We start from the raw sequence: 26,121 nt of genomic DNA on the forward strand, positions 1-26,121 counted from the left end.
AGGGCTTCCCTTGTGGCTCAGCTGGTAAAGAATCCACCTACAGTGTGGGAAGCCTGCGTTTGATCCCTGGGTTGGGAAGATCCCTTGGAGAAGGCTACCCACTTCAGTATTATGACCTAGAGAATTCCATGTACTGTATAGTCCATGAGGTTGCAAAGAGTCGGACAGGACTGAGGAAATTTCACTTTCACTGAAAGATCATTGAATTGACAACTACAAGAGAGCATTTTTAAAGCTCACCAGCGATGTATCTGTAGAATAATCGCTTCATCTTACTGGACTTAATCTCCCTTTTTGTAAAATGAAAGTGGAAGACTTCCACTTCCCAATTTAAGTGTAAGTCAATCTCCATCTATTTTCTCTAACACTAACCCTGCAAGGCAGAATTGGAAGGAAAAGTTTTGAGATTAGTGCCACATTAAATTCATAGGACTTCTCTGGTGGCTCAGATGGTGAAGAATCTGCCTGCCAATGCAGGAGACGTGCATTTGATCCCTGGGTCAAGAAGATGCTCTGGAGAAGGAAATGGCAACTTACTCCAGTATTCTTCCCTGGGAAATCCCATGGACAGAGGAGCCTGGTGGGCTACAGTCCATGGGGTTGCAACAGAGACTAAAACAGCAATAACGAAAGGACTCTCTTAGGCTGACATTCCCTGTATTCAATGCTTTACCTTATAAAGCCTATAGGGTGAAGTCTCTTCATTTTCCAAGTGCACACTGGTTCCTACACTAACCTTTTTGGCACCAGAGACCAATTTTGTGGAAGATAATTTTTCCATGGACCAGGGGTGCAGGGGATAGTTTCAGGATGATTCAAGTGCATCACGTTTATTGTGCACTTTATTTATTTTTTAAATCATCTTACTATTTTCTTTCTTTTTTCTTTTTTAAATTATGAAAATATGATAACACATTTAGAGGAGACTTGGAAAATATAAAACAAGGTTATATATTGCAGTTATTTTTAAGTACATAAATTAAGATTTTTAGTTGGAGTTTCAACATCAAACTCTCAAAAATTAATAGCACGAATATACAGAGAAGTAGAAGGATATAGTAAACCTGAAAAACACTATGAACCAATTCAGCATAATTAAGATTTATATAATTTTTACACAACGGTAAGATACAAATTCTATTCAGGTTCCCATAGACAATAAACTGGGAGATACTGGGACATATCCAGGGATCTAAGACCAGGTGTGTACTTTATTTCAAACCTAATGCCAAGGTTGATCTGACAGCAGGTACCAGTCCATCCCCACAGGTTGGGGACCCTGCTTTACCTTCTGCCCTCAGAGAAAGGAAGAGGCTAGTCCGATAATTTCTTTTCACAAAGGCACAGGCAGATTAAACTAGATCTGAGTGACTCAGGGAGTGTGTGATGGCTAAGAACCTTGTGAGGTCCCTCTGGGATTATTGCTGGGAACCTTCCTTCTGGCGATTGTAAATTCTTGCCGCCTTTTTAGGTTGTAGTTGCACAGGAAGTACTAACAAACAAAAGAGAGCCGAGAAGGGCAATCCCTTGGATGATTGTTCAGCCGGAGACCGCCCCGATAGAAAACACACGCTGTTTCCCCTCAGCCTGACGGATTTGGCAATAAGAGCTCAAGTTCACAGGACAGGGGCCGGGCCTCTCCAGGCAGGAACTGGAGTCCGAGGCTTCTCCTACTACTTACTCAGGGAGGAGAACCTCAGGCATGCCTTTCAGTGCCTCGGTCTCTGAACCGTCTCACTTGGGGAAATCCAGCCGCAGCCCACGGTCACCCGTGCAGGAATCCAGATGCTGGCCAAGTTCAGCAGCACGCGGGACATGCTGGATGCTGATGGAGACACTACGATGAGCCTGCATTCTCAAGCCTCTGCTACATCCCAGCGGCCAGAGCTTGGCCATACAGGTACCTGTAGTCCAAGTTGGTCAGACCCTTGAGAAATGCAGGAGATGAGCTAGGGTACCACCTTCCTAGCCTAGGAGGGTACCAAGTGGAGGAAAGAGAGAAAATGTTTCTGTGATTTACAATGATGCATATCTGTGCACTTAACTACAACTTGTATGCCACATATATGAACACGTGAAAAAATTAAGCTCAGTATATGCACAGAGGTTTTTCTAAGAGTCTATCTCTGGCAGAGTGGTTTGCACTTGAGGGTGTGTTGCTTTTACCATTTTGTGTAGCACACAGGCAAACGTGAGATTGAATGGACAGTTAGAGCAATGTCTTTTCTCCTTCCTGTGTTCCCAGTGAAGGTCAGATCCAATGCTGTTTTAGTTACCATCTGTGATCTGATCTGGAAATTTAGATTGATAAAGGCTACCTCTGCTAGTTTTGAACTCATGGCTTTAGAGAGGCGTTTCCAAGCAGATACTCCAACCCCGATAATGCGTTGTAATAATTCTGCATCTTGAAGTTGTGAGGCCTAGGGAGAGTCACACCACCATCAGGGGTTTGGTTTTATTATCTGTGAAATGAGAGGGTATCAAAATAAATGCTTTCTAATGTCCCTTCACCTCTGAAATTCTATGATTTGGTGGTATAAATAATGGCTGCAGTTGAAATTACATCCCATCTCATTCCCTTTTGTTCTCTTGACTCCTAGAATATAATTGAAATGATTGGATTAAATTGTGAAAGTAATTTTAGTCATGTCATATGCTATGACTCCATGAAGTCACACAAAGTCAGACACAACTGCAGCGGCTTAGCATGCACACATATATACATATATATTTTTCTCAGTCAGAGAAGAAGGATTTTATTTCCTAGTAAATTTAGACAATCCAAGGCAGAAATGTGACCTGAGTTCTAGTAAAAAGATCTCAAACTATAGTAGAGACAGGACTAGGTTCTAATACCACAAGGTGTTATTTAGTTGCTCAGTCGTATCTGTCTCCTTTGCAACCCCATGGACTCGAGCCTGCCATGGACTCTAGCCTGCCAGGCTCCTCTGTCCGTGGGATTGTCCAGGCAAGAATACTGGAGTGGGTTGCCATTTCCTTCTCCAGGGGATCTTCCTGACCCAGGGATTGAACCCATGTCTCCTGCCTTGGTAGGTGGATTCTTTACCACTGAGCCACCAGGGAAGTCCAGTACCAGAAGTGCCACTTACTAACTATGTGATATTAGATAAGTTACTTAAGTATTTTGGGGCCTCAGCTACCTTGTTTACAAAGTGTTAATGATGGTAATCATGTATACAGTGCTTATTATGTGCTTGATATTTTTCTAAGCGCTTATGCATATTGATTCTTATTAACTTGAACTAATGTTAAATAGAAGTAACAAAATCTCTCTTATCAGGTGGCTCTAAGTACTAAGGTTGATAGCTAGATAAAGTCCTTGGCACATTGCAGACACATCAAAAATGTAAATTTCTTTTCAATATTTCATTCATTCCTTGAGAATTCTTGGAGTGATCTGTTTAAAAATTTTGTGTGGGTTTACATCAGACAGATATTCATTTAGTGCCTGTATCTTCATATGTACTAACTTTTTGACTATATCCAGATTTTCTTCACCTTTTGAAATCTAGACATACACCTTTTCACTGTTGTTTCTCCTTTATCAAAAAGCTTTTAGATTTTCTTCCTTTTCCTTACTCAACTTTTCCATTCATTTTCTGTTTGTTGAATGACTCTCGACCTATGATCCACTGATGTAGCACCCTTTTTTTTTGTCTATTTATGTGCTCAGTCATGTCCAACTCTTTGCAGCCCCATGGACTATAGCCCGCCAGGCTCCTCTGTCCATGGGATTTTCCAGGCAAGGATACTGGAGTGGGTTGCCATTTCCTTCTCCAAAGAATCTTCTCAACCCAGGGACTGAACCTGAGTGTCTTGCATCTCCTTCACTGGCAGGTGGATTCTTTACCACTGTGCCACCTGGGATTCTTGTGGCAGCTTTTTACATTTTATTCATTGATTTATTTACACTAAAGTATCTGGTTTCTGGTACTAGATCCTGGAAATTTTCAGCCTCCTTGATATGAAACAAAGTGATAACTTTGGGATGTCAGTTTCTGTAGCCACCGGATATGTGTAATAGGATATGCTATGTTTTCCTCTAACAAATCCTGTGAAGAGTCAGCTCTCAGGATGGTGGTTTCAAGTGGCTTGTGTACAACTTCATTTTCACCTTTGACTAGAGCTGGGAACTCTCACAGGCTTAGTGATCAGCATAATCAGGAACGGGGTGTACCAGTAAGTTCTGCTGAGGTTGGAGGGTGGAGACAGGGGTGGAGCAGGATAAAACACCAGCTGAAACATCTGGCAACCTTTTTGTAAAAATGGCAATTGAAGCAGGAGTGGAGGTCAAAGTGTCTTGAAGGCAAACATCTGATAATAGTTGTCTTACACTACATGTCTGATATTTTGTTTCCATTTCATGATAATGCAAGTATTTAGAGGACTGTCACAATAGAAGCCTCATTATTTATTAGAAACAGATCTGATATCATTTTGCTGCTAAAAATAACAGCAACAACTACTCTGGGAGTTTTTCAGCAATGCAGAAGATTCATATTCAGTTTAAGATTGTGACACAATTATGCCTGGGAAAATTGAATGTTTTCTTTAGAATGAATAAAAATAAATTATACATATTCACTTATTTTCTAGTTTTCAATTTTTGATATAAAATTTACATCTGTGTTTAAAACATGCCAAATAATTCAAAGGGTTCAAAATAAAAATGAAAGACAACACTCTTAGACCTCCTTTCCCTACACTTATGCTTGAGGTCCGTGTCACGCCAGGCATGTTGCAAAGCACTGAGGATATAATTTCAAATATGATATGATCCCTGCTTATGAGGAAATGTAAAGAATAAGAAAGTTACCAAGTGAACAGCAAGTGTGATGCAGTGGTGTGATGGGGCATGCTCTTCTAGAGGGATTGGTCATTTCTGTCTGGTAAGGGTAGAGATCAGGAAAGATTTGAAAGAGGGAGTGACCATTGAGTGGACTTAACTTTAAGATGTTTCTTGTGATATGGGAACAGAATTGGGAGGGCTTAAGGGGCTGGGGTTGCTACAGGCAGCCAGGCACATAAGAGGAAAGCCATGGCAGTCTTATGTAACTGTATTACAGAGAACGAAATATATTATGGCTGAGGGGTAGAGTTGGAGGGGGATGTTTTGAAGGAATATAAAGCTGGATGAGCTAATACCCAGCTTTTACTTTAGTCTAAGCATGAGGTGAGAAGAACCTGAGCTAAAGTAGTGTGGGAATGAGGAGGGGGAATTAGATATGAAAGATATTGAGAAGGGAGTGTTTAAAGTATTGGTGACCAGTTACAAAGGGGGAAGGCGAGGAGGAGGAGAGTATAGGTTGACTGGGTTCCATCTGATGTTATGTAGATGGTGCTCCCATTAACTAAGAAAGAAGCTACGAGAGGACAAGGAAAAATGATGGATTCAGTGTGAGTGTGACATGAGTGTAAGAGAAGGCGCAAGCACTTGGAGTTGCCTAAAGACACTTGTATGTATCGCATGTGGGTCCGAGGTAAGGATTCTGAGCTACATGTAGGAAGTGAAGCGCAAGTCGCTCAGTCATATCCGACTCTTTGCGACCCCATGGACTATACAGTCCATGGAATTCTCCAGGCCAGAATCCTGGAGTGGGTAGCCTTTCCCTTCTCCAGTGGATCTTCCCAACCCAGGGATCGAACCCAGGTCTCCCACATTGCGGGCGGATTCTTTACCAGCTGAGCCACAAGGGAAGCCCGTTGCTGCTGCTAAGTCACTTCAGTCGTGTCCGACTCTGTGCGACCCCATAGACGGCAGCCCACCAGGCTCCTCTGTCCCTGGGATTCTCCAGGCAAGAACACTGGAGTGGGTTGCCATTTCCTTCTCCAATGCATGAAAGTGAAAAGTGAAAGTGAAGTCGCTCAGTCGTGTCCGACTCTTAGCGACCCCATGGACTGCAGCCTACCAGGCTCCTCTGTCCATGGGATTTTCCAGGCAAGAGTACTGGAGTGGGGTGCCACTGCCCTCTCCAAGGGAAGCCTGTAGGCTTGGCTAAAAAGTTCATTTGAGTTCTTCCATAAGATGTTACAGAAAAACTCAAACTTTTTGTCCAACCCAATACACGTGAGAATTGATGGCTTTTAGGTAGGGATTAAACTTGCTGAATGAGATCTCTGAGGAAAGTAAAATGAAAACAAAGTAAGACAAAGTAAGCCAAGGAGAGAATCTTTGGAAATATAATTGAGGGACAGGCTGAGAAAGAGGCCCAGTAGGGCCCACTAACAATGAGTGATGGATGCGGAGCAGGAGAGAGAGGCTTCTAGGAAGCCAAGAGACACTAACTTTGAGAGAAATGGACAAGCCAATGGTAATAAACAGCAAATTTTAAAAATAATAAGCAATACTGCAGGGAGTTCAAGCAAGAGGAAGGTAAAAAACATTTTATTAGAAATAGAAAGGAAAATGGATTATTGGTCATTTTTCATAGTAGTTAAGAGAGAAAATACATAATTTAAGTAATTTTTCTTCTTTCTTTTTTCTTCTGCTTTCTGTCTTCTTTTTTGAGGAGCCTGGCTGTAGAGAGAAAAGGTAAAATGTTAGAGCTAATGTGTTGCGGGGTTGTATGGGTGGTTTCTAAAATTATTTTTTTACAGTGTAAGAGATTCTAACTCAATTGTAGATTGAAAAGAGGTGCAATTACAGCACTTCACAGTAATAATGTGCCAGAGAGAGAGAGAGAATGAAATAACTATGGGTCAAATTTCCTGCCTAACTATAACCCTATCAAAAAATATGAAAACGTATTTGTGTTTAAGGAGAAAATAACAGTAAGAAGAAAGCCTTTAATAAATTCAAGTCCCACTTTTCCCTTACTCATATTAATTATAATATTTTTGAATTTTTCCAAGATTTTTAGCTTCATTTCCGCAACCACAGCACAAACCCTTCATTCAAGAGACATGGCGTAGGAACCTCTCTGGCAGTCCAGTGGTTAAGACTCCGCTCTTCCAATGTAGGATGCTCGGGTTCCGTCCCTGGTTGGGGAACTAAGATCCCACATGCTCTGAAGCCTCCCTCCCCCCACAAAAAGCCAAGAGCTCCATAATAACATAAATAAAAGAAAAAACTATATAGAAAAGGAATAAACCGCTTCTAATTGTTTCAACACATCTTTAATTCATGCCTACTAAAATTCAAACATTATGGTAGGCACTGGGGAGACTATTTTTAGGGCTTGGAGAAGTGGAAGGAATGATCTGAATTGTAATTGGAAGAGCATGTCACGTACCGCTATTGAACACATGTAGGAAGTCACAGAAGCAAAGAGGAATGAGTAAGTTACTGACAGTGTTTACACACGTGGGTATCTTTGAACGAGGTGACATTTGATCTAGTCTGTAAGTCTAAGTTCAGGTTTTCCAGGAAGAGCAAGTCTGGCCCTGGGTGGCCTTTCCAGAGTGACAACCACATGTGGAAAGACAAAAGCGCAGAGATAAGAGCTAGCTTGGTGCAGTATATCCATGGATAAAAGAAGGAAGACAAAACTACAAAGGGAAGAGATGGGGCGTGGATGTCAGATTGGAATTTAGATCCAGGCAATTTTGGGAATCATCAGCAGAGTCAAACAAGACGGCAAGATAGACTGTTGGTCTGAGGAATGTGTGGTCCTCAAAAGGAGGGAGTGATGGGGGGGGTGGTTTGGGGCAACTGAGGCTGAAGAGTAGGAGGGGATGCTTCTATGCAGGACCTTTTATAGCTGAGGAACAGTTTAACCTTGAGGGAGATATAAATTTAGTAAGCTCACCTTGGTGGTAGAGTGGAGAATGTATGAATTTAAGGTGACTCTTATTAAGACATTTACAACACAGACGTGAAAAGTTGCAAGTGGTGAAATGCTAGTGTTTCTGTAATTCCATGTGGAGCTTCCTTCAAAGGCAAATATTAATGTGAGATTTGTTGGGAGGATTGGGAAATGATTTAAAATATTCAGCTCTGGGACTTCCCTGCTGGTCCAGTGGTTAGGACTCTGTGCTGCCAGTTCTGGGGGACACAAGTTCAGTCCCTGGTCAGGGAACGAGGATCACACATGATGCTCAGCCAATAAATAACAAAATAAAATCACCTTTAAAAAATATTCAGCTCTAGAATGAATGCTTGGGTAGCATATCTGGCTCCATCATTTACTAGCTGTGCAACCATAAGAAAATTAAGCAGCTCTTGGGCACTGCAGTTTTCTTATCCAAATAAAAGTTTAAAGTAGTGCCCTCTTGAATAATTATTGGGAGATTCAAATGAAATACTAAAACATACGTAACACACTCAATAAGTACTATTATCAGTAGCTGTGTATCCTTGGGTAATTGCCTTATTAACTTCTCTAGGACTCAGCTGCCTATCTGTAACACTGAGATGATAATAGTATCTACCTCATAACGTAGTTGTAAGGATGAATATATTAATTCCTATACAGTATTTATCTCAGTAACTCAAGAAATGTTAGCAATTATCGTTAATAGTAATGTTATCTTTGAAATATATTTCAGAAATGAAACTCGATTGGACATATAACTGTTGTTTAGTGTTTAAGTCATGTCTGACTTTTGTGACCTCATGGACTGTAGCCCATCTGGCTCCTCTGTCCATGACATTTCCCAGGCAAGAATACTGGAATGGGTTAACATTTCCTTCTCCAGGGAATCTTCCCAACCCAGGGATCGAACCTGCATTGTCAGGCGGGTTCTTTACCACTGAGCAACCTGGGAAGCCCAGTTTGCAATGTGACTTTATGCAAATTATTTAAATTTTTTGTGTCTTTTCAAGCTTTTAGGACCATTCTTATTTTAGAGGCATTTAAAAAGTCTACATTCAACAATGTTCTATTTCTTAGAGGCCCTGGGAGTGGAGGTGTACAAACTCTTCCTTGATGCCTGATGAAAGGCAGTTGTTCAAGTAAGACAACTGTTTTCATCCATAAAATTTCTTGTAACTACAAAGGGATTTTTATTCAAAACTTGGCCTTAGCACTACAGCCTTTTATAGCATATTATAGTAAGAGGTTACAGGAAAAAGGTGTTTTTTTTCTATATATATCTTATTATTCCTAGGGATGTTTGGTATCATTCCTTGGCCTGACCACACCTTTTTCTAAACATGCCTCAGGAGACCGCATCTGAGTTGTCTTCCAAAAAATAAAGCCATAATAAAGCCAAGCCAAACCGAAGCACCTCCAGGCAGCTTATTTTTCTTATTTTAGGGTAGGGTGCTTGGAACAAAACTCGGGAAAATTAAATTCAGTTAGAAAAAAAAATACCTAGAGGGAAAAATAACTTCAAAGAAAAGGAATAAGTAAAACTTTCAATACTATAGTCTCTCCATCATGGAAGCCTGGTTTCCTAGTGCTGGGTCAGTTCTTCTCCCACAGTTCCTCCCCACTACCCCCAATAAGCAGAATATATAATATATTTGATGGTAGGAAGCCTGGTGTGCTGCAGCCCATGGGGTCGCAAAGAGTCGGACACGACTGAACTGAATAGATGAGAGAGAAAAATAAAGCTACCATGGTGGTGGGTCTACATATATACTTGCCTCTGGAATCTAGAAACATCCATCTGGTTAATTTTCTTGAGCTATCTAGGATATACAGAACTTTAAAGAGACATAGGGTTTGCGGGAGGATGTTTAGCTTACGCTGTATTTGGCTCTCTGATCTTACGCTTTCATGTTCTGCTGATTTGAGATATCCTTAAGGATGCTATCATGAGTAGCTACCAATTTCCAGAAAAATTTAGACCAAACCAGATAGACCAGCCGCTTGAAGGAAACAGAGAAGCAAATCTCTACTATATCTGCTTATGCTTCAGAACGTCACTTAAGTCAGTGTCTAGAAACCAGTTTGGCCAGGAGATGAATTTAGCTGAGTCTGCCCTCTGCTGTCAGAAATATTGCTGAAAAGTCAATAGATTAAAAAAATAAAAAAATCAACCTGCAAAGTTTAATGTTAGACAGTGCTCTGTGCTTCTGTAAAAATTACATAGTTTAGGTAATATTAGTTTTTCATAATTTCATCCTTCATGCATTTGCTCCTTCAAATATGTGATGGTGGTGGTTTTGTCACTAAGTCCTGTCCGACTCTTGCGACCCCATGGACTGTAGCCTGCTAGGCTCCTCTATCCAGGGGATTCTCCAGGCAAGAATACTGGAGTAGGTTACCATTTCCTTCTCCAGGGGATCTTCCTGACCCAGAGATCGAATCTGGGTCTCCTGCATCGCAGGCAGATTCTTTACGGATTGAGCTGTGAGGGAAGCCCTCAAATATGTATTCAGCCCTTATATGGCCAGGCACTATTTTCAGTGCTGGAAATACATTGGTGAACAAGATAGACAAGATCATTGTTTTTATTATTTGTATTATCTTATTTATTTGGATGCTTCAAGTATTAGTTGTATCATCCAGGCATCATGTAGGATCTTACACTGCAGGGCAAGGACCCTCTGGTTGTGGCACGCAGACTCAGGAGCTGCAGCCCCCGGGCTTAGTTTCTCTGCAGCGTGTGGGATCCTAGTTCCCTGACCAGGGATCAAACCTATGTGCCCTGTATTGCAAGGTGGATTCTTAACCATTGGACCACCAGGGACGTCCCGATGAGATCACTGTTTTAATGGAATGTACATTCAAGCAGAGGAAATAGACAAAAGCAAAGAAAGGCCATGGAATATCACTTAGTAATCTTTTTTTGTGTGTGACATACATACATAATGGGATGATGTGCTAGAGATGAACTCCCAGTGACATCTTACAAGGATGCACCATTTAAATGGAAAGCTGGATTGCAAGTAGGTACCAGTAACCCACCTGAGGACTGATTAATGCAGGAGTATAAACAGAGCTAATCCAAAGGTACTAAGACAGGGACACAGTGGTTGGGATCAAGGATTAACAGAAGGTCACTGTGACTAAACTGTTTGAGTGAGAGGAGGGTAGTTCAGAAATGGATGAGAGACCTAAATAGGCTCCAGATTAAAAAGATGCTTGTAGAATTTTATTCTAAGTGCAATAAAGCTATTGGCAGTTTTTTTTTTTTTGGCTGTGCTGGGTCTTCATTGCTGGGTGTTGGCTTTCTCTGGTTGAACTGAATAGGGGCTACTCTCTAGTAGTGGTACATGGGCTTTTCACTGCAGTGGCCTCTTGTTGCAGAGCAGAGGCTCTCTAGGGCATGCCAGGCTTCACTAGTTGCCACACTCTCAGGCTTAGTTGCCCCACTTACGTGGGATCTTCCTGGACCAGGGATCGAACCCATGTCCTCTGCACTGGCAGACAGATTCTTAACCACTGGACCACCAGGGAATCTCCCCTATTGGCGGTTTTTAAGTTGAGAAGTACAATAATTAAATGCCCACTTTTTTAAAAGAGCCATCTATCTTTAGGAAAAGTGATAATGGATTTTATCCTAAAAATAATGCACACCATTGAAAGTGTTTGTGAAAAGATATGATTATAAAATTAAAATAAGATTCGCATTTTGAAATATATCAATGTCTGGATCCTGATTTTTACTTATTTTCCCTGTTTGGTGGTAAGTCTCAGAGGATATTGATCATATTTTCTACTACTATACTATCTTTACTATTAATAGTTATCATTCCCCATTTGGAAATAATGCATAGTACAAATCTCTGTATCTGAAATTTATCATGCAGAAGACTTTGCTAAAGAGGAAATGAATTTATATGTCTTTAATTTTCCTGCTTTTGAACCTAATTTGAATTCCCAATGAAGTGAAACTCACAGGTTACAAAGAGACCAGGGTTTGAGAGTTTAACTGCCCTTTAATTTTTATCACAATGCTAGAGGATACTTGCATCTGACTGTGGGTCTTCCTGGTCAGATATTGCTAGTTATTCAGATTGATAGCTGACCTCACAAGGTGATGAGCTTATCTCTGACTCAGCAGAACCTATGCAGTCATCAGAAGGCAAGCTTGTGCAATGTGGGCAAGGGAAAGATGCTGGCTACAGTTTTTTTTTTTTGTCCTATTCCTTAATGGGTACAAGGTTGGGATTACTTAAATCCGTCATTGAAAAACTGATGATCATGTTGCATTTATCATCTATTTTTGGAGCTAAAAAATCAAATGAATGAACAAGCAAAATAAGAAGGACTTTCAACAAATAAATTCCAGAAAAGAAACAGTAAAACAATAACTTCTCATTGTGTGTGCCTGTGTTCAGTAGCTCAGTTGTGTCTGAATCTTTGCTGTCCCAAAGACTGTAGCCTGCCAGGCTTCTCAGCCCATGGCATTTCCCAAGCAAGAATATTGGAGTAGGGTGCCATTTCCTCCTCCAGGGGAATCTTCCTGATCCAGCGATCAGACTCGCTTTTGTTGCGTTTGACAGGAGGATTCTCTACCAATAGTGCCTCATTACTAACAGGCAATTTGCTTTTTTCGAACTGGGAAAGGGAGTGTTTTGCAAAAAGAAACAACACAGTACTTCTTTTTTAACGATGTGAAAAATTGTTCTTTGTTAAGGCATTTTCGTGAGAGTCTTTTGCGACTTTAACTCTGGCAAAAAGAAGGTTAACAGTAATGCAAAAATTGATTCAATGCAAAGTAGGACTGAGTGGAGAAGGAACGTAGAAGTGGGCGGGGCTTGTGAAATAATCTAGCAGAGATTAAATCAAGCCTGGCCTGGAGCCTTGTTGCTATCACCTGGGACCGAGGGAATGGTATCTAGACCCTGAAACCTGTCAGAACCAACGCCTCTTACTCCCTTGCTACTGATGTAGATCCAAGAGGAAGAAAAAGTTGAAACCCTGTCTTTGCTTCTGTTCCCCGCAGAGCACCGGCGTCCCTCTTCTGCTTGGCGTCCAGTGGCCCTGATCCTGCTGAGTCTCTGTTTGGTGCTGCTGATTGGCCTGGCAGCTCTGGGGTTTGTGTGTAAGTCCGCACTCTGACTTGGGGGAGGATCCCTGGTTTCAAGGTTTGTCTAGGATGAGAAATACTTATTATTTTTTTTTAACTTTGATTCTGGAGCCTGTGAATAAGTCCTTATTCAGATGAAACCCTATAAATGATGAGTATAGTAGAAGAAGCATTAAAATACGACAATCACTTTCCAGCTAAACGTTTAATTCAGTTTGCGATAAGAAGGTTTTTGTCAGTTAATACATCAATATTTAACATCAGCAATTTTTAATGAATGTACACATCAGCCCTTTTCCATTCCACAAAAGACTACAGCTGCAGTGATTTTTGTTTCTGGGATTTATGGCTCGGTGGGCCATGCAGAGGGAAAGATTTAATTTATATCCAACCTCCTCAAGGTCCAGAGAAGAGACCAAGTCTTTAGTCACTATAATATTTAATATTAAATATTATTTTAAAAAGGAGGGAGCTTCCCTGGTGGCTCAGATGGTAAAAAATCTGCCTGCAATGCCAGAGACCTGGGTTTGATCCCTGGATCTGGAAGATCCTCTGGAGAAAGGAATGGCAACTTATTTCCAAGAATATTTCAGTATTCTTTCCTGTTCATGGAAAATTCCATGAACAGAGGAGCCTGGCGGGCTACAGTCCATGGACTTGCAAAGAGTCAGACACGACTGAGCGGCTAACACACACACACACACACACACACACACACACACACACTATTGTAATAAAAACGTCCAAGAAATTATTATAGAATCATTTTGCAGAGACTTGTGGAAATCAAATAAAGAAGAATTCGTGTATAAAAGTCTTTAATTTTCAAACTAGTAAGAATAAAGTTTAAAACTCAAAAAAGAAAGGGGATAAATTTATTTCAACAGATGGGACCCTACAACAATATGTCCTGAACAGTTGAAGAAAGTGGTTAACAGTAAAAGCAGGTTTTAATGTCAAAAATTGCATTTTTATAGGAAATTTTAGAACTTGTTTGTAATCTTATATTAAAAAAAATTTTTTTAAAGTGTATCTTAATGTGTCTACCGTGGCTCTCCAATTTTGATATAACTGTTGTTTTGCAGGCAATATTCTTTTCAGTGATATAAAGCAACTCTCATGATTCATGAAGGATGTTTCTACTTAGATTTAGAAACTTGGAATTTAAAGCTAAGTTGAAATTTTCTAGCCTAGTCATATTGAGAAAATTACTTGTTCTCACTGAGCCCAGTTTACAAAGCTATAAAATATAGAAATGATAATATTACTATGAATGTGATAAAAACATATGGTACATTGTCAGTACTCAATATAATGATTAATAGATAAATGATTTATACTTTTAGGTTGAGTAATGGTTTGACAGTATACACAGAAAGATTTATTGAACAGTAAATATGTTTAAGGAATTTATCCCTGAAGCTGGGAACAGTTATTATAACTCTACATTTTCAGATAAGGAAATAGAGAAATTCATTTGCCCAGGGCAATGCAATTTATTATAGACTAGAATCCAAACCTGAATGTAGGCACTATGAGATCTCAGAGCCTGGGATCTCAAACAATGTACTATTTTGTTTTCCCCAGGTGTAGACAATAGAAATAAAAGTGAAGAAATAAGCTGTCCAGCCTCACTTGGTAATTTGGGTTAGTTTTTCAGTTCTATCAGCTCTCCAACACTCAGCAAGACAGCATTTTGCAAAAGGAGGAAAGATTGGGGAATCTCTCCCGACAGCTGCAATCTCTCCGAACCCAAAACAGGAAACTTGCAGAAACTCTGTATCACGTGGCTGAGAAACTCTGTCGTGAGCTCTATAACAAAACTGGAGGTGAGTCCTGATCACTGAGCTTTGCTCTGGTCTCAGCACATCTGTCCATACAGAGCTGATTCTCCCCTCTGTGTACCTGGGAACCATGTATTCTTCAGCAAGTCATCTGGCAAACTTAATAAAGGGTTTGAACAGCCAGGTCATCCCCAGTTATCAAGATCATGTAGTTCAACTGTGTCTGTTTTATAGTACAGGAGGGGATTCATCGAGTTCAGACATTTTTAAATAATAAGTACAATTAACTTTGAATAACCAAAATAACACTACAAGTAAATAACATACAGGGTTACCTTATGAACTATTTCGAATAGAAAAATACAAACAAGAATATAATAAACATTTACGTGTTGACCTCAGATTTTAAGATGTCAACATTTTGACACTGGATTGCTTTTACAGTAAAGATTTTTTTTGTGGAATGATGGGATTTTCATCTCACTGCATACCCACAAGGGACTTGGTTTCAGATACCCAACTCTTAAAGGCCCAGGACCGTGTGCCCACATAGGTGTTAGACCATGGCTCTGAGAGCCTCGTTCTTGTATTTATAGTCACTACCCACTCAGTCCGTCACCCTTGGCCTGTGCACTTACTTCTCTGACTCTGATGTCCATCTTAACTTCTGACCCATGGAGATTTGCTGGTTTAATTCATTCTTGGCTTAGTATTTATGTGGTCTTTTTCTAAAATTTTATTTACTTATATTTGAGTGAGAAAATAATCCATATCCTATTGCTATATATTTCATTAAAAAAATCCTTGTACTACTGTATAAGAGGATATTGAGGAAGAAAATTATAGAAACTTCAGTGATTTCTCAAATCCAATGCATATTGAGTTTCTGAACAGATGAAAAGGTTCTTTATGAAACTGAATACACTTTCTTTATGCTGAATTACACAGGGCAAGAAATTTGAAGTTCTAACCATTTATAACTAGAGTCCATTGCCCAAGAAAGCAGATCATGTCTGTTCTAACTCCCACTGTATTGTTTTTGTTCCTGCTGTAAACCCAACTATAATCCCTGGCGTAGAGTAGGTATTCAGTAAACATTTATAATTATCATTGCCTGGGCAATTAAATATCTAAGAGAGAGAAAGAACCAACAGTTTCTTGGGCCATTAAATATTATGTGATTTTAAGAGAAGGAAGACAGGGTAGAAAATAACTTACTAAACTTGGTTTCTTTTCAAGAACACAGATGTAGCCCTTGCCCAGAAAAATGGAAATGGCATGGGGACAAATGCTACCAATTCTATAAAGAAAGCAAGAGTTGGCAGGGCTGTGAATATTTCTGCATTGCTGAGAACTCGACTATGCTGAAGATAAACACACAGGAAGTGATGGTAAGGTCCTGAGGCTTGGTGAGTGTTTGAAGTATTCTCAGAAAGAGGTATTGGGATTGACATATACATACCGTTACGTACAAAATAAATAACATATACACAATGTTATATATAAAAATCCCTCTATCCCCCCCCCAAAAAAATCCCTTTATAGCACAGGGAACTCTATTCAATACTCTGTAATGACCTATATGGGAAAAGAATCTAAAAAAAGAAAAAAGTGTATATATGTATAACTGATTCACTTTGCTGTACACTTGAAACTAATGCAATATTGTAAATCAACTATACTCCAATCAAAATTATTAAATAAAAAGATTCTAAGCAATCAAGGTCCACAGATTCTCTCATTTATTGTAATCAAGGCTTAATCTTATTTTTATTGCTTTGAGTGATCCCCTGTGGTCATCATTTGTGGAACGATCTCCACAAATATCCACCCTTTATAAACATGAAAGAAAGCCCTTCAAACTCACCATCAGTCAGGACTCAAATAAAGAATGTCTCAATTTCTTAACCTCTTTTGGCTTGTGTAAGAAGGGAGCAATATTGGTGCCATACCAGAGGAACGAAAATAGCAAGTCCTCTCTTTCTGTGAAAGGGACAAAACTTTTGATCGAAAACCATGTAATTAAATCATTTCCATAATCTGCAAATAAATATTTTGCCTTCTGGAAGTTTATCCCCTAACATAGAGTGGTCAAGGAAAATATGAAAATAAAATTGGCATTTATTGATAGGTACATACAATTCAAGGGAAAGGGAAAGGGACGTCGCTCAGTCATGTCCAACTCTTTGCGACCCCATGGACCGTAGCCTACCAGGCTCCTCCGTCCATGGGATTCTCCAGGCAAGAATACTGGAGTGGTTTGCCATTTCCTTCTCCAGAGGATCTTCCCCACCCAGGGATCGAACCCAGGTCTCCCGCATTGGAGGCAGACGCTTTAACCTCTGAGCCACCAGGGATACAATTCAAATTCACTATTAAAATGCTGTGATTGTTCCCTTTTCTCTTACATTTGTTATTGACTTTGAATTAAATTCCTCAAGCAGTATGACCATTATTTATCTATCATTGTTTCAGCAGGGGTCATGGCACAGAGTTGTTTGATTAAAATTAATACTCAACTAAGTCTGCAAACTCTTAACATCTTTCTATAAACTTGTCTTTGTACATCATGCTCAGTCGTTTCCGACTCATTGCCACCCCAAGGACTGTAGCCCGCCAGGCTCCTCTGTCCATGGGATTTTCCAGGCAAGAATACTGGAGTGGGTTGCCATATCCTTCTCCAGGGGATCTTCCAGACCCAGGGATTGAACCCAGGTCTCCTCCTGCATTGCAGGTGGATTCTTTACCTGCTGAGCCATCGGGGAAGAACATCTTTCTAGTTGCATCTAATTCCTTCCCACTTCTTGAAATCTATGATGAATGAAACTCTGCAGTCTCTCTCATCTACTAAAATAATCTTTTTCATCCTTTCTTGATGGCTTAGTTTATGCAGAAAATGAGGCAATTTATTTGGCCAAGCCAGTGTAACCTGGCATAAACTCTGTTAATTTTTCTTATTCTCTTCATTTCCTCCACTTCCAGCATATACTGAGGATTCAGATATACCACTGAAGAACACTATAATATTCAGTGGCTGGAAATATTATTATAAAGTTATATAGTAATTTTCTCTCATGTACCTTGTATATTTGTATATATTTAAATCACTTTCATATGATTTATTTATAGAACTTTTAACATGAAAGGGTCATGATTTATTTGGTGATAATATTTTCAGCTACAGTTCCTTTGATATGCCTGTTCTATGACTGTTGCTTAGCAATAGCTTCATTTATATTTCCAATAATCTTTATTGAACCGTTATGTGCCATTAATTATCTGAGGGGTTAAGAATGGGAAAATAAATAAAATGAAGTGTATGTCCTTAAGGAATTCATAGTATTGTGGAAAAGAAAGACATAAAAATGTATAATTATAATATATTTAGATAAATTCCGTGTTAAAGAATGAGAATAGATAGAGGGAAATAAATGTTTTTCAATATGGACAGTAGAAAAGGAATTATACATATGTATATACACAAAAATGTATATACAAGTGGATGAAACATTTTTCTTCTTCATCTGAGACATAAATCATCCTTATAAATTCCTCTTTTATCTATTTTTTTTGCATTATTCTATTCTCCTTCCTGGTCAGTCCCTGTAGCATATATTTGTGAAGATTGCTTCACGTTCCTGCACTTTTCCTTCCAGATTCTTCCATTTCCCAGATGTCTCCAAATCTGTCTCCCGCATTTTTTTTATATCAATCTTATTTAACCCTGTGACTTGAAAATAGTGGATCATTTCTAAATCTTGGCTGATGTGATTCTTGGTTTTAGCACATCAATATTCAGTCCATGCTTACTAAGACAAAATAATTCTTTAACTTGGGCAAATTAGCTGACTTCAGGATGGACACTAATTTTTGTAAATGTCCTATTAGTTGTGTGGGCAGGACTCATATGTTGTTCTTGTATTAAAAGTGCAAGCCAGCCAATATATATGCATCTGCATGTATATATTACAACATCTCTAAAGCTAAAGGTTTTCTTGTGTGCCTTTCACAGGAGTTTGCCATGCCTCAGAGCTACTCTGAGTTTTTCTACTCTTATTGGACAGGGCTATCCCGCAATGGCAGCGGCAAGGCCTGGCTGTGGATGGATGGAACCCCGTACTCTTCCGGACTGTAAGCCTTTAGCACGTTTCATGGGAAAGGCATTTAATAGATTTTGCTTGAATGACAAGATACTGTGTAGGAGGACATCAAAGATATATACAGAATATAGTACTTACTCTCAGAATGGCTCGTAAATCAGTGAGAGAAACCAAATGGGATTCATTGACACAGAGAGAGCGAAAAAGAGAGGGAGAGAGAGAGGAAGCTCTGCTATAGATGAATCAACTGAAGCCCAGGTTGTAATGGTGACCTGTGTAAGGTCACACAACTCTGCTGCTGCTGCTGCTGCTAAGTCGCTTCAGTCGTGTCCGACTCTGTGCCACCCCATAGACGGCAGCCCACCAGGCTCCCCTGTCCCTGGGATTCTCTAGGCAAGAATACTGGAGTGGGTTGCCATTTCCTTCTCCAGTGCATGAAAGGGAAAAGTGAAAGTGAAGTCGCTCCATCATGTCTGACTTTTAGTGACCCCATGGACTGTAGCCTACCAGGCTCCTCCGTCCATGGGATTTTCCAGGCAAGAGTACTGGAGTGGGGTGCCATTGCCTTCCCTGCACACAACTCTACAACTTGTCAATACCTAGAGTTAAAGTAAAATCTTAGATCTCTTGGTTTTCTGTGCAATGAAATGGGGAGTATGTGTTTCAAAATGCAGACTCTGAGGATTTACAATATAAACAATTATATTACCAAAAATTAGTTTTACTTATATGTGCATTTAGATAAGAATGAGTATGGTATATTCTTCGAGATTGGTAAATATGGTATCTATATCATCAAAATATATTACAAATATTGTATGTTAATGAATATATGTGGAATCTAAAAAAATGGTATAGATGATCTTATTTGCGAAGCAGAAATAGAGACACAGACATAGAAAACAAATATATGGATAACAAGGGGGAACGGAAGGGGTGAATTGGGATGAATTGGGAGATTAAGATTGACATATATACACTACTGATACTAATGTATAAAATAGATAACTAACGAGAACCTGCTGTATAGCACAGGGAACTCTACTCAGTGCTCTGTGATGACTTAAATGGGAGGGAAATCCAAAAAGAAAGGATATATGTATGCATATAGCTGATTTGGGCTTCCCAGGTGGCTCAGTGGGTAAACATGCCTGCCAATGCAGGAGATGTAAGAGATGTGGGTTCGATCCCTGCATTGGAAAGATCCCCTAGAGGAGGGCATGGCAACCCACTCCAGTATTCTTGCCTGGAGAATCCTCATGGACAGCAGAGCCAGGCAGGCCACAGTCCATGGGGTTGCAAAGAGTCAGACATGACTGAAGTGACTTAGCACGCACACATGCATAGCTGATTCACTTTGCTGTACAGTAGAAACTAACGTAACATTGTAAAGCAATTTTATTCCAATAAAAATTAATTTAAAAATGTATAACAATTTAAAGCCATGTTTGAGCAGACATCTTTCTGTATAACTACAGTGAAAAGTGTTAGTCGCTCAGTCATGTCTGACTCTGTGCAACTCCATGGACTGTAGCCCCCCAGGTTCCTCTATTAATGGAATTCTCCAGGCAGGAATACTGGAGTGGGCTGCCATTCCCTTCTTCAGGGGATCTTCCCAACCCAGGTATCAAACTGGGTTTCCTGCATGGCAGGCAGATTCCTTACCATCTGAGCTGCCAGGGAAATCCCTATGTACCTATATAAGATTTATTTTTCCAGGAGAGAGTACATATTATTATTATTTTTTTTTATTCTACAGTTAAATAAACTGAGTCACAGAGAAGATAGATAATTTTTCAGATGGCAGTAAAATCATATGATAAGTTGGATGACAATGTGTATTTTAATTTTAGTCAGAAATAGTTTTTGTTGTTTTGGGTGACCTGATGCCCCTGGAATGTACGAGGAAATTGAGGGGATGAGAGGAAAGAAGCCGGTGACCCCATCTCTTCAGTAAACTCACTCTGGGTGTCTATTCTATAACTTTATCTAGCTTAGAACCCTCCCTATGTACTTTCCTTGTTTTAGAAATAAGCTATGATAAAATAACTTTTTTCTTTCTTTTCTGAGGTTTGAGGTTATGATAGATTTGACCAGCCTGAGAAACAGGGACTGTGTGACCATCCTCAATGGGAAGGCTTTCTCCAAGGACTGCAGAGAGCTGAGACGATGTGCCTGTGAAAAAGCTGCAGCCGTGGTGAAGGTGCAGAGTCTCCATGAGCCTCTGAGCCGAAGGTGGAGGTGAACGGTTCTTCAGCTACAACCACAACTGCAGGCCCCCTTCAGAGAGCTGGAAGCTTCTGCTCTGCAGAACAGAACTCAGTCTCTTTATGTGCACCTGGCCTAGTGTGGGTCCAATTCCTATTTCTGTCCATTTAGTCCCTGTTATACCTTCCAGGTGTTGCTGTGGTTTAGTCGCTAAGTCGTGTACTCTCCCAGGTACTGAAGATTTAATAATAATAAATATAAATAACGGAAAGTGTTGGCGATTTTAGAATGGACTTATGATTTAGGGAAAAACTCAACTTCAAGGTGCTCTTCCACAAAATATGATAGCAGTCAGTGTTGTGGTTATATGTGTCTTATTGAGATTTTGTAGTTGCTTTTGCAATAGTACTGATTATTTCATTATTTGAGGAAACTAAGAAGTCTGGGAGAGGCATGCTGTCTTCAGGAGAATAGTTTTAACATTCTAAATTTTAAAGCTTTTTAGTTATGCATATGTGTTCCGCATATGGCTAAGGATGAGTCAACTGAATTGTGATAGGGTAAGTTATCTAATCAGATCGTGGCAAATGAAAGGGACACTGTGACATCTATATACACAGCTGGCTTCTTGTGGAGGTGTCCCCTGCTCAGAATAACAATATGCACACACATAGCAGAAATTCCAAATAACACCATCACAACACACTGACTTCATTGGCTTAGAGAGAAGTCAATTTTAGGGATTTAACACTAGAAAGGATAATCTGTTATCATTCTTTGTTTTTCAACAGTGGAAGCTGGGATGCTTCACTTTTATTTTTCATAAACATCTATCTCACGGTGTAATGACAAAAAATTAGCAAATATACAATAAAGAGAAGATGGTTGTGTTTATTCCCATAATACTGTGTCACTTATCAATTGTTGCTTGTAGATTTCTTTCTTAAGAATTTTCCCTTTAGTTTTCCATTGGTTAGCTAGGAAATTTCTTCACTGTTGAACAAATTTTGCATTAATTTATTGTGTCGTGCCGAAAGAACTACATTTGTGGCCATAATATGAGAGTTAGAGACCCCCTTATTGTAATTTATTATCAGACAAATCACTTTCCTTCACAAAGCTTATTTCATTAGGCATAAAGTGGGCATGTTTACAGTTTTCTCAGGGTGTTACTGTTAAATGAAATGAGGTACATGTGAAATGAGTTTCATAATCTACATTTTAATATATAATGTAACGGATATTAAAAATCTGTAGCAAAGCAAAGAAGGGATTTAATTTTAAAAAATTGGTGAGTGAAAGCAAGCAAAAAACACCTTCTTTCGTGAACAAATTGCAGAGACCCCTACACTGGGGACCTGTGGATATTACAAAATATTTTCTATGACTAGTACAGATGTTTAATGATCATGGTTGATATAATAAACACATAACAAGAGACAGAGATTAGGCTTTAAGTTAAGCAATTAAGTGTTATTCAAGCCTTGCCTCATGAGAAAGTCAAGTGATTTTGTGAACTGAGTAAAATTAGCACATATTCGGTTTTGACCCCTGGCATCTTACACAACTACAGACAGACTGGTTCAGCGTGGATGACAAGTGTCTCTAAATGTCATTGCTTTAGCGGGCCTAGCTGCCTGGTTAGTGGGTAATGAACAGTGTTTTCTCTCCAAATCTGCAACCTAAGGGGAAGTGTCATTTTAGATGAGGAGGAAGGAAAAAGAGTAGCATTTATTTATTTATTTTTGGAAAAAAAGAAACCACACTTTATTCCTCCACATTTTCCAAACTTCTAGCATTAAATGCTCAAAGCAAACAGATTTGCTTAATAAAATGCATATTATATAAGATAGAAAATACTGTTAAATCTTCACTGATTATAGAAAATATTGTTAAATCTTTACTGAAAGTGTGTTAGTCACTTAGCTCAGTTGTGTCTGACTTGTAGCGACCCCATGGTCCTTAGCCCAGCAGGCTCCTCTGTCCACTGAATTCTCCAGACAAGAATAATAGAGTGGGTTGCCATTCCCTTTTCCAGGGGAAGTTCTCAACCCAGGGATCGGGCCCAGGTCTCCTGCTTTGCAGGCAGATTCTTTACCATCTGAGCCACCAGGGAAGTCAACGATTGTATGTGTTGCTACAACTATAACTTTAATTCACTGAATAGCTTTCATGTAACATTTATTAATAGATTAAAGGGCTTCCCTGGTGGTTCAGCTGGTAAAAATCTGCCTGCAATGCGGGAGACCTGGGTTGGATCCCTGGGTTGGGAAGATTCCCTGGAGAAGGGAATAGTTACCCACTCCAGTATTCTGGCCTGGAGAATCCCATATGAAACTAATTCTACTAATTCTTGAGCTGAATCCTCTCCGACCCTTCCTCGATTCCTTCTCAGCCTAACAAAATCCACAATAATGATCACAATGTGAGTAAAATATTTTAAAAGAACAGAAAGAAATATGACACATTATTCTTTCCACAAGCTTCTCTCTTTTTCTTTTTAATTTTAAGAATAGGAAATAATCATAACATGACTTTGAAAATATGACTTTCTGAGAACAATTTTCTGTCAAGAATCAGAGAGGGTAGCACCCTGTGAATGGGTTTTCCAACACGAGAAGACTTTTATTTTCTAGATTCTTGTGCATTTAGGTAATTCTGAAGAAATTGCAGGGAAAAGTCAAATGAGGAACATGACCTTTCCTGGTAGATCTGAGTTCCCCAGGGTACACAATGAGCTATTTCTTTTCCTGAGGATATTGAACCACTCTTAAAAACTTATCAACAGGAAACAGGTCAGGAGCCCTGCAGCAGCAGGAAATGTGAGAAGTGTGCTGGGAACTTTTGCTTTAGAGATAGTAGCCAATTGTGAAATATGTAAGAAGGTCTAGAAGGCTGTCCCAGAGTTGGCCTCAATATTTGGAAGTCAGATACTTTCTAATGGAATTCTTACAGTTTTCGAAGAGTACAAAAAGCAGCATAGTCTGATTTAAGGTGTACATAACTTCTGGTACAAGTTTCATTGTATGAATAGAGTTTTGGAATCTAATGATATTATTATTCTTTCGATGTTACTAAAGTTTTTCTTTTCATATATTTAATGGCCTTTGAATAAAGCATGTTAAAAAAAACCTCTCTACATTTGCAGGATAGGGTTTTATTTTTCTTACCCTTTTACTTTTTAAAAACTAATCTGAAAAATGGTACTGATGAACCTATTTGCAGGGCAGTCATGGTGACGCACATGTAGAGGATGGACTTGTGGACATAGCTGGGAAGAGGGGGAGATCAACTGAGAGAACAGCACTGACATATCTACACCACCATGTGTAAAATAGATAGCTAGTGGGAAGCTGCTGTATAACACAGGGAGCTCAGCTCAGTGCTCTGGGATGACCCAGCAGAGTGGGATGTGGATTGTGGGAGGGAGACTAAAGAGGGAGAGGATATACGTATACTTAGAGCTGATTCACGTTGTTGTAAAGCAGAAACTTAAGACTGTAAAGTAATCCTCTAATTAAAAATAAATCTAAAAAGAACTAATCTGGAACTCAATGAGATGGATCAGATACCCAGTTCATTATTTGGTGGGCATCACCGATGCAATGGACATGATTTTGAGTAGGCTCTGGGAGTTGGTGATAGACAGGGAAGCCTGGAGTGCTGCAGTCCATGGGGTCATAGAGTTGGACACGACTGAGCAACTGAACTGAACTGAGGGTATGAACTTGATTATCCCGGTGCTAAGGTCCACTATCTTACCATTGTGTTGAAAAAGCCTTGCTGTTCTGGGCCAAAAGAAAACTGCAAGGAAAAATCTTCCACCCGTGCGATTGGTGTGGAAAGCAATATTGTCACTGAGGAAATCTGTAGAGGTTTATGCCAGCTGCTCTGTAGATAAAACTCAGACTTGTAAATACTGCATCACATGCTGACGGATGATGTCAGCCAAAGGATGTTTGCCTCTGGCTTCATTGTGCTTCTTCTCAAAAGAGTTATTAAATGCTTCCTATCCTTTCTTTAAACACAACTCCCTGACAATACTTTGAAGAGTCTTGAAGACAAACAGTCTTTCCTACTAAAATTTGCCATTGTTTCTCCTTTATTCCAGGTTATTATATTGAACTGCCAGCTGCCAGCTGTGCAAACCAGAAGGGACAGCTTATGTTTTCTTTGCTATTCTCCTTTTATGGGTTCAGCAGAAAACTAGAGAAAAATCCCTTTTATTGAAATTCCCATTTAAACTCCAAGTCAAGGGTAAATAAAGAAACAAATACAAAAACACACTCATCTCACTCTTAAAGGAACTTCTCCTTCTGAGGCCATCTTTTACAAGAGACTTCCAGGTTCATTTAAGTGATTCCTCAGTTCAGTTCAGTCTCTCAGTCATGTCCAACTCTTTGTGACCCCATGAACTGTAGTACTCCAGGCCTCCCTGTCCATCATCAACTCCCGGAGTTTACTCAAACTCATGTCCATTGAGTTGGTGATGCCATCCAACCATCTCATCTTCTGTCATCCCTTTCTCCTCCTACTTTCAATCTTTCCCAGCATCAGAGTCTTTTCAAATGAGTCAGTTCTTGCCATGAGGTGGCCAAAGTATTGGAGTTTCAGCTTCAGCATCAGTTGTTCCAATGAATATTCAGGACTGATTTCCTTTAGGATGGACTGGTTGGATCTCCTTGCAATAAAAGGGACTCTCAAGAGTCTTCTCCAAACCACAGTTTAAAAGCATCAATTCTTTGGCGCTCAGCTTTCTTTATAGTCCAACTCTCACATCCATACATGACTACCGGAAAAACAATAGCTTTGACTAGGCAGACTTTTGTTGGTAAAGTAATGTCTCTGCTTTTTAATATGCTGTCTAGGTTGTTCACAACTTTTCTTCTAAGAAGCAAGCGTCTTTTAATTTCATGGCTGCAGGTCATCATCTGCAGTGATTTTGGAGCCCAAGAAAATAAAGTCTTTCACCGTTCCACTGTTTCCCCATCTATTTGCCATGAAGTGATGGGACCAGATGCTATGATCTTTGTTTTCTGAATGCTGAGCTTTAAGCCAACTTTTTCACTCTCCTCTTTCACTTTCATCAAGAGGTTCTGTAGTTTTTCTTCGCTTTCTGCCATAAGGGTGGTGTCATCTGCATA

At 39.6% G+C, this 26,121-nt stretch overlaps 1 protein-coding gene and 1 long non-coding RNA gene across 4 annotated transcripts; one reads left to right on the forward strand and one right to left on the reverse strand.

The window, feature by feature from the left end:
• The first annotated feature begins 1,476 nt into the window (after positions 1-1,476).
• Positions 1,477-21,880, forward strand: LOC145545297 (C-type lectin domain family 1 member A). Of its 3 annotated transcripts, XM_081589411.1 has the most exons (6): positions 1,477-1,900; positions 12,802-12,900; positions 14,538-14,714; positions 15,909-16,060; positions 18,682-18,800; positions 20,840-21,880. In XM_081589411.1, the coding sequence occupies exons 1-6, from the start codon at positions 1,786-1,788 to the stop codon at positions 21,012-21,014; spliced, it is 837 nt and encodes a 278-aa protein (XP_081445537.1). In that variant the 5' UTR covers positions 1,477-1,785; the 3' UTR covers positions 21,015-21,880. The 3 variants fall into 3 exon arrangements, with proteins under 3 accessions (XP_081445537.1, XP_081445538.1, XP_081445540.1); XM_081589412.1 differs by lacking the exon at positions 12,802-12,900 and having other exon boundaries at positions 1,786-1,900; XM_081589414.1 differs by lacking the exons at positions 12,802-12,900; positions 14,538-14,714 and having other exon boundaries at positions 1,786-1,900.
• On the reverse strand, positions 1,580-7,094 carry LOC145545298 (uncharacterized). The gene is made up of 2 exons (XR_014081996.1): positions 5,902-7,094; positions 1,580-5,759 (listed from the first exon to the last, which is right to left on the reverse strand). It is a non-coding gene; the product is annotated as an uncharacterized LOC145545298 (long non-coding RNA).
• Positions 21,881-26,121: the final 4,241 nt, after the last annotated feature.

This window comes from Giraffa tippelskirchi, chromosome 4 (genome assembly GCF_054371585.1).
Source record: "Giraffa tippelskirchi isolate mGirTip1 chromosome 4, T2T-mGirTip1v1.2.pri, whole genome shotgun sequence".
NCBI classification, from domain to species: Eukaryota; Metazoa; Chordata; class Mammalia; order Artiodactyla; family Giraffidae; genus Giraffa; species Giraffa tippelskirchi.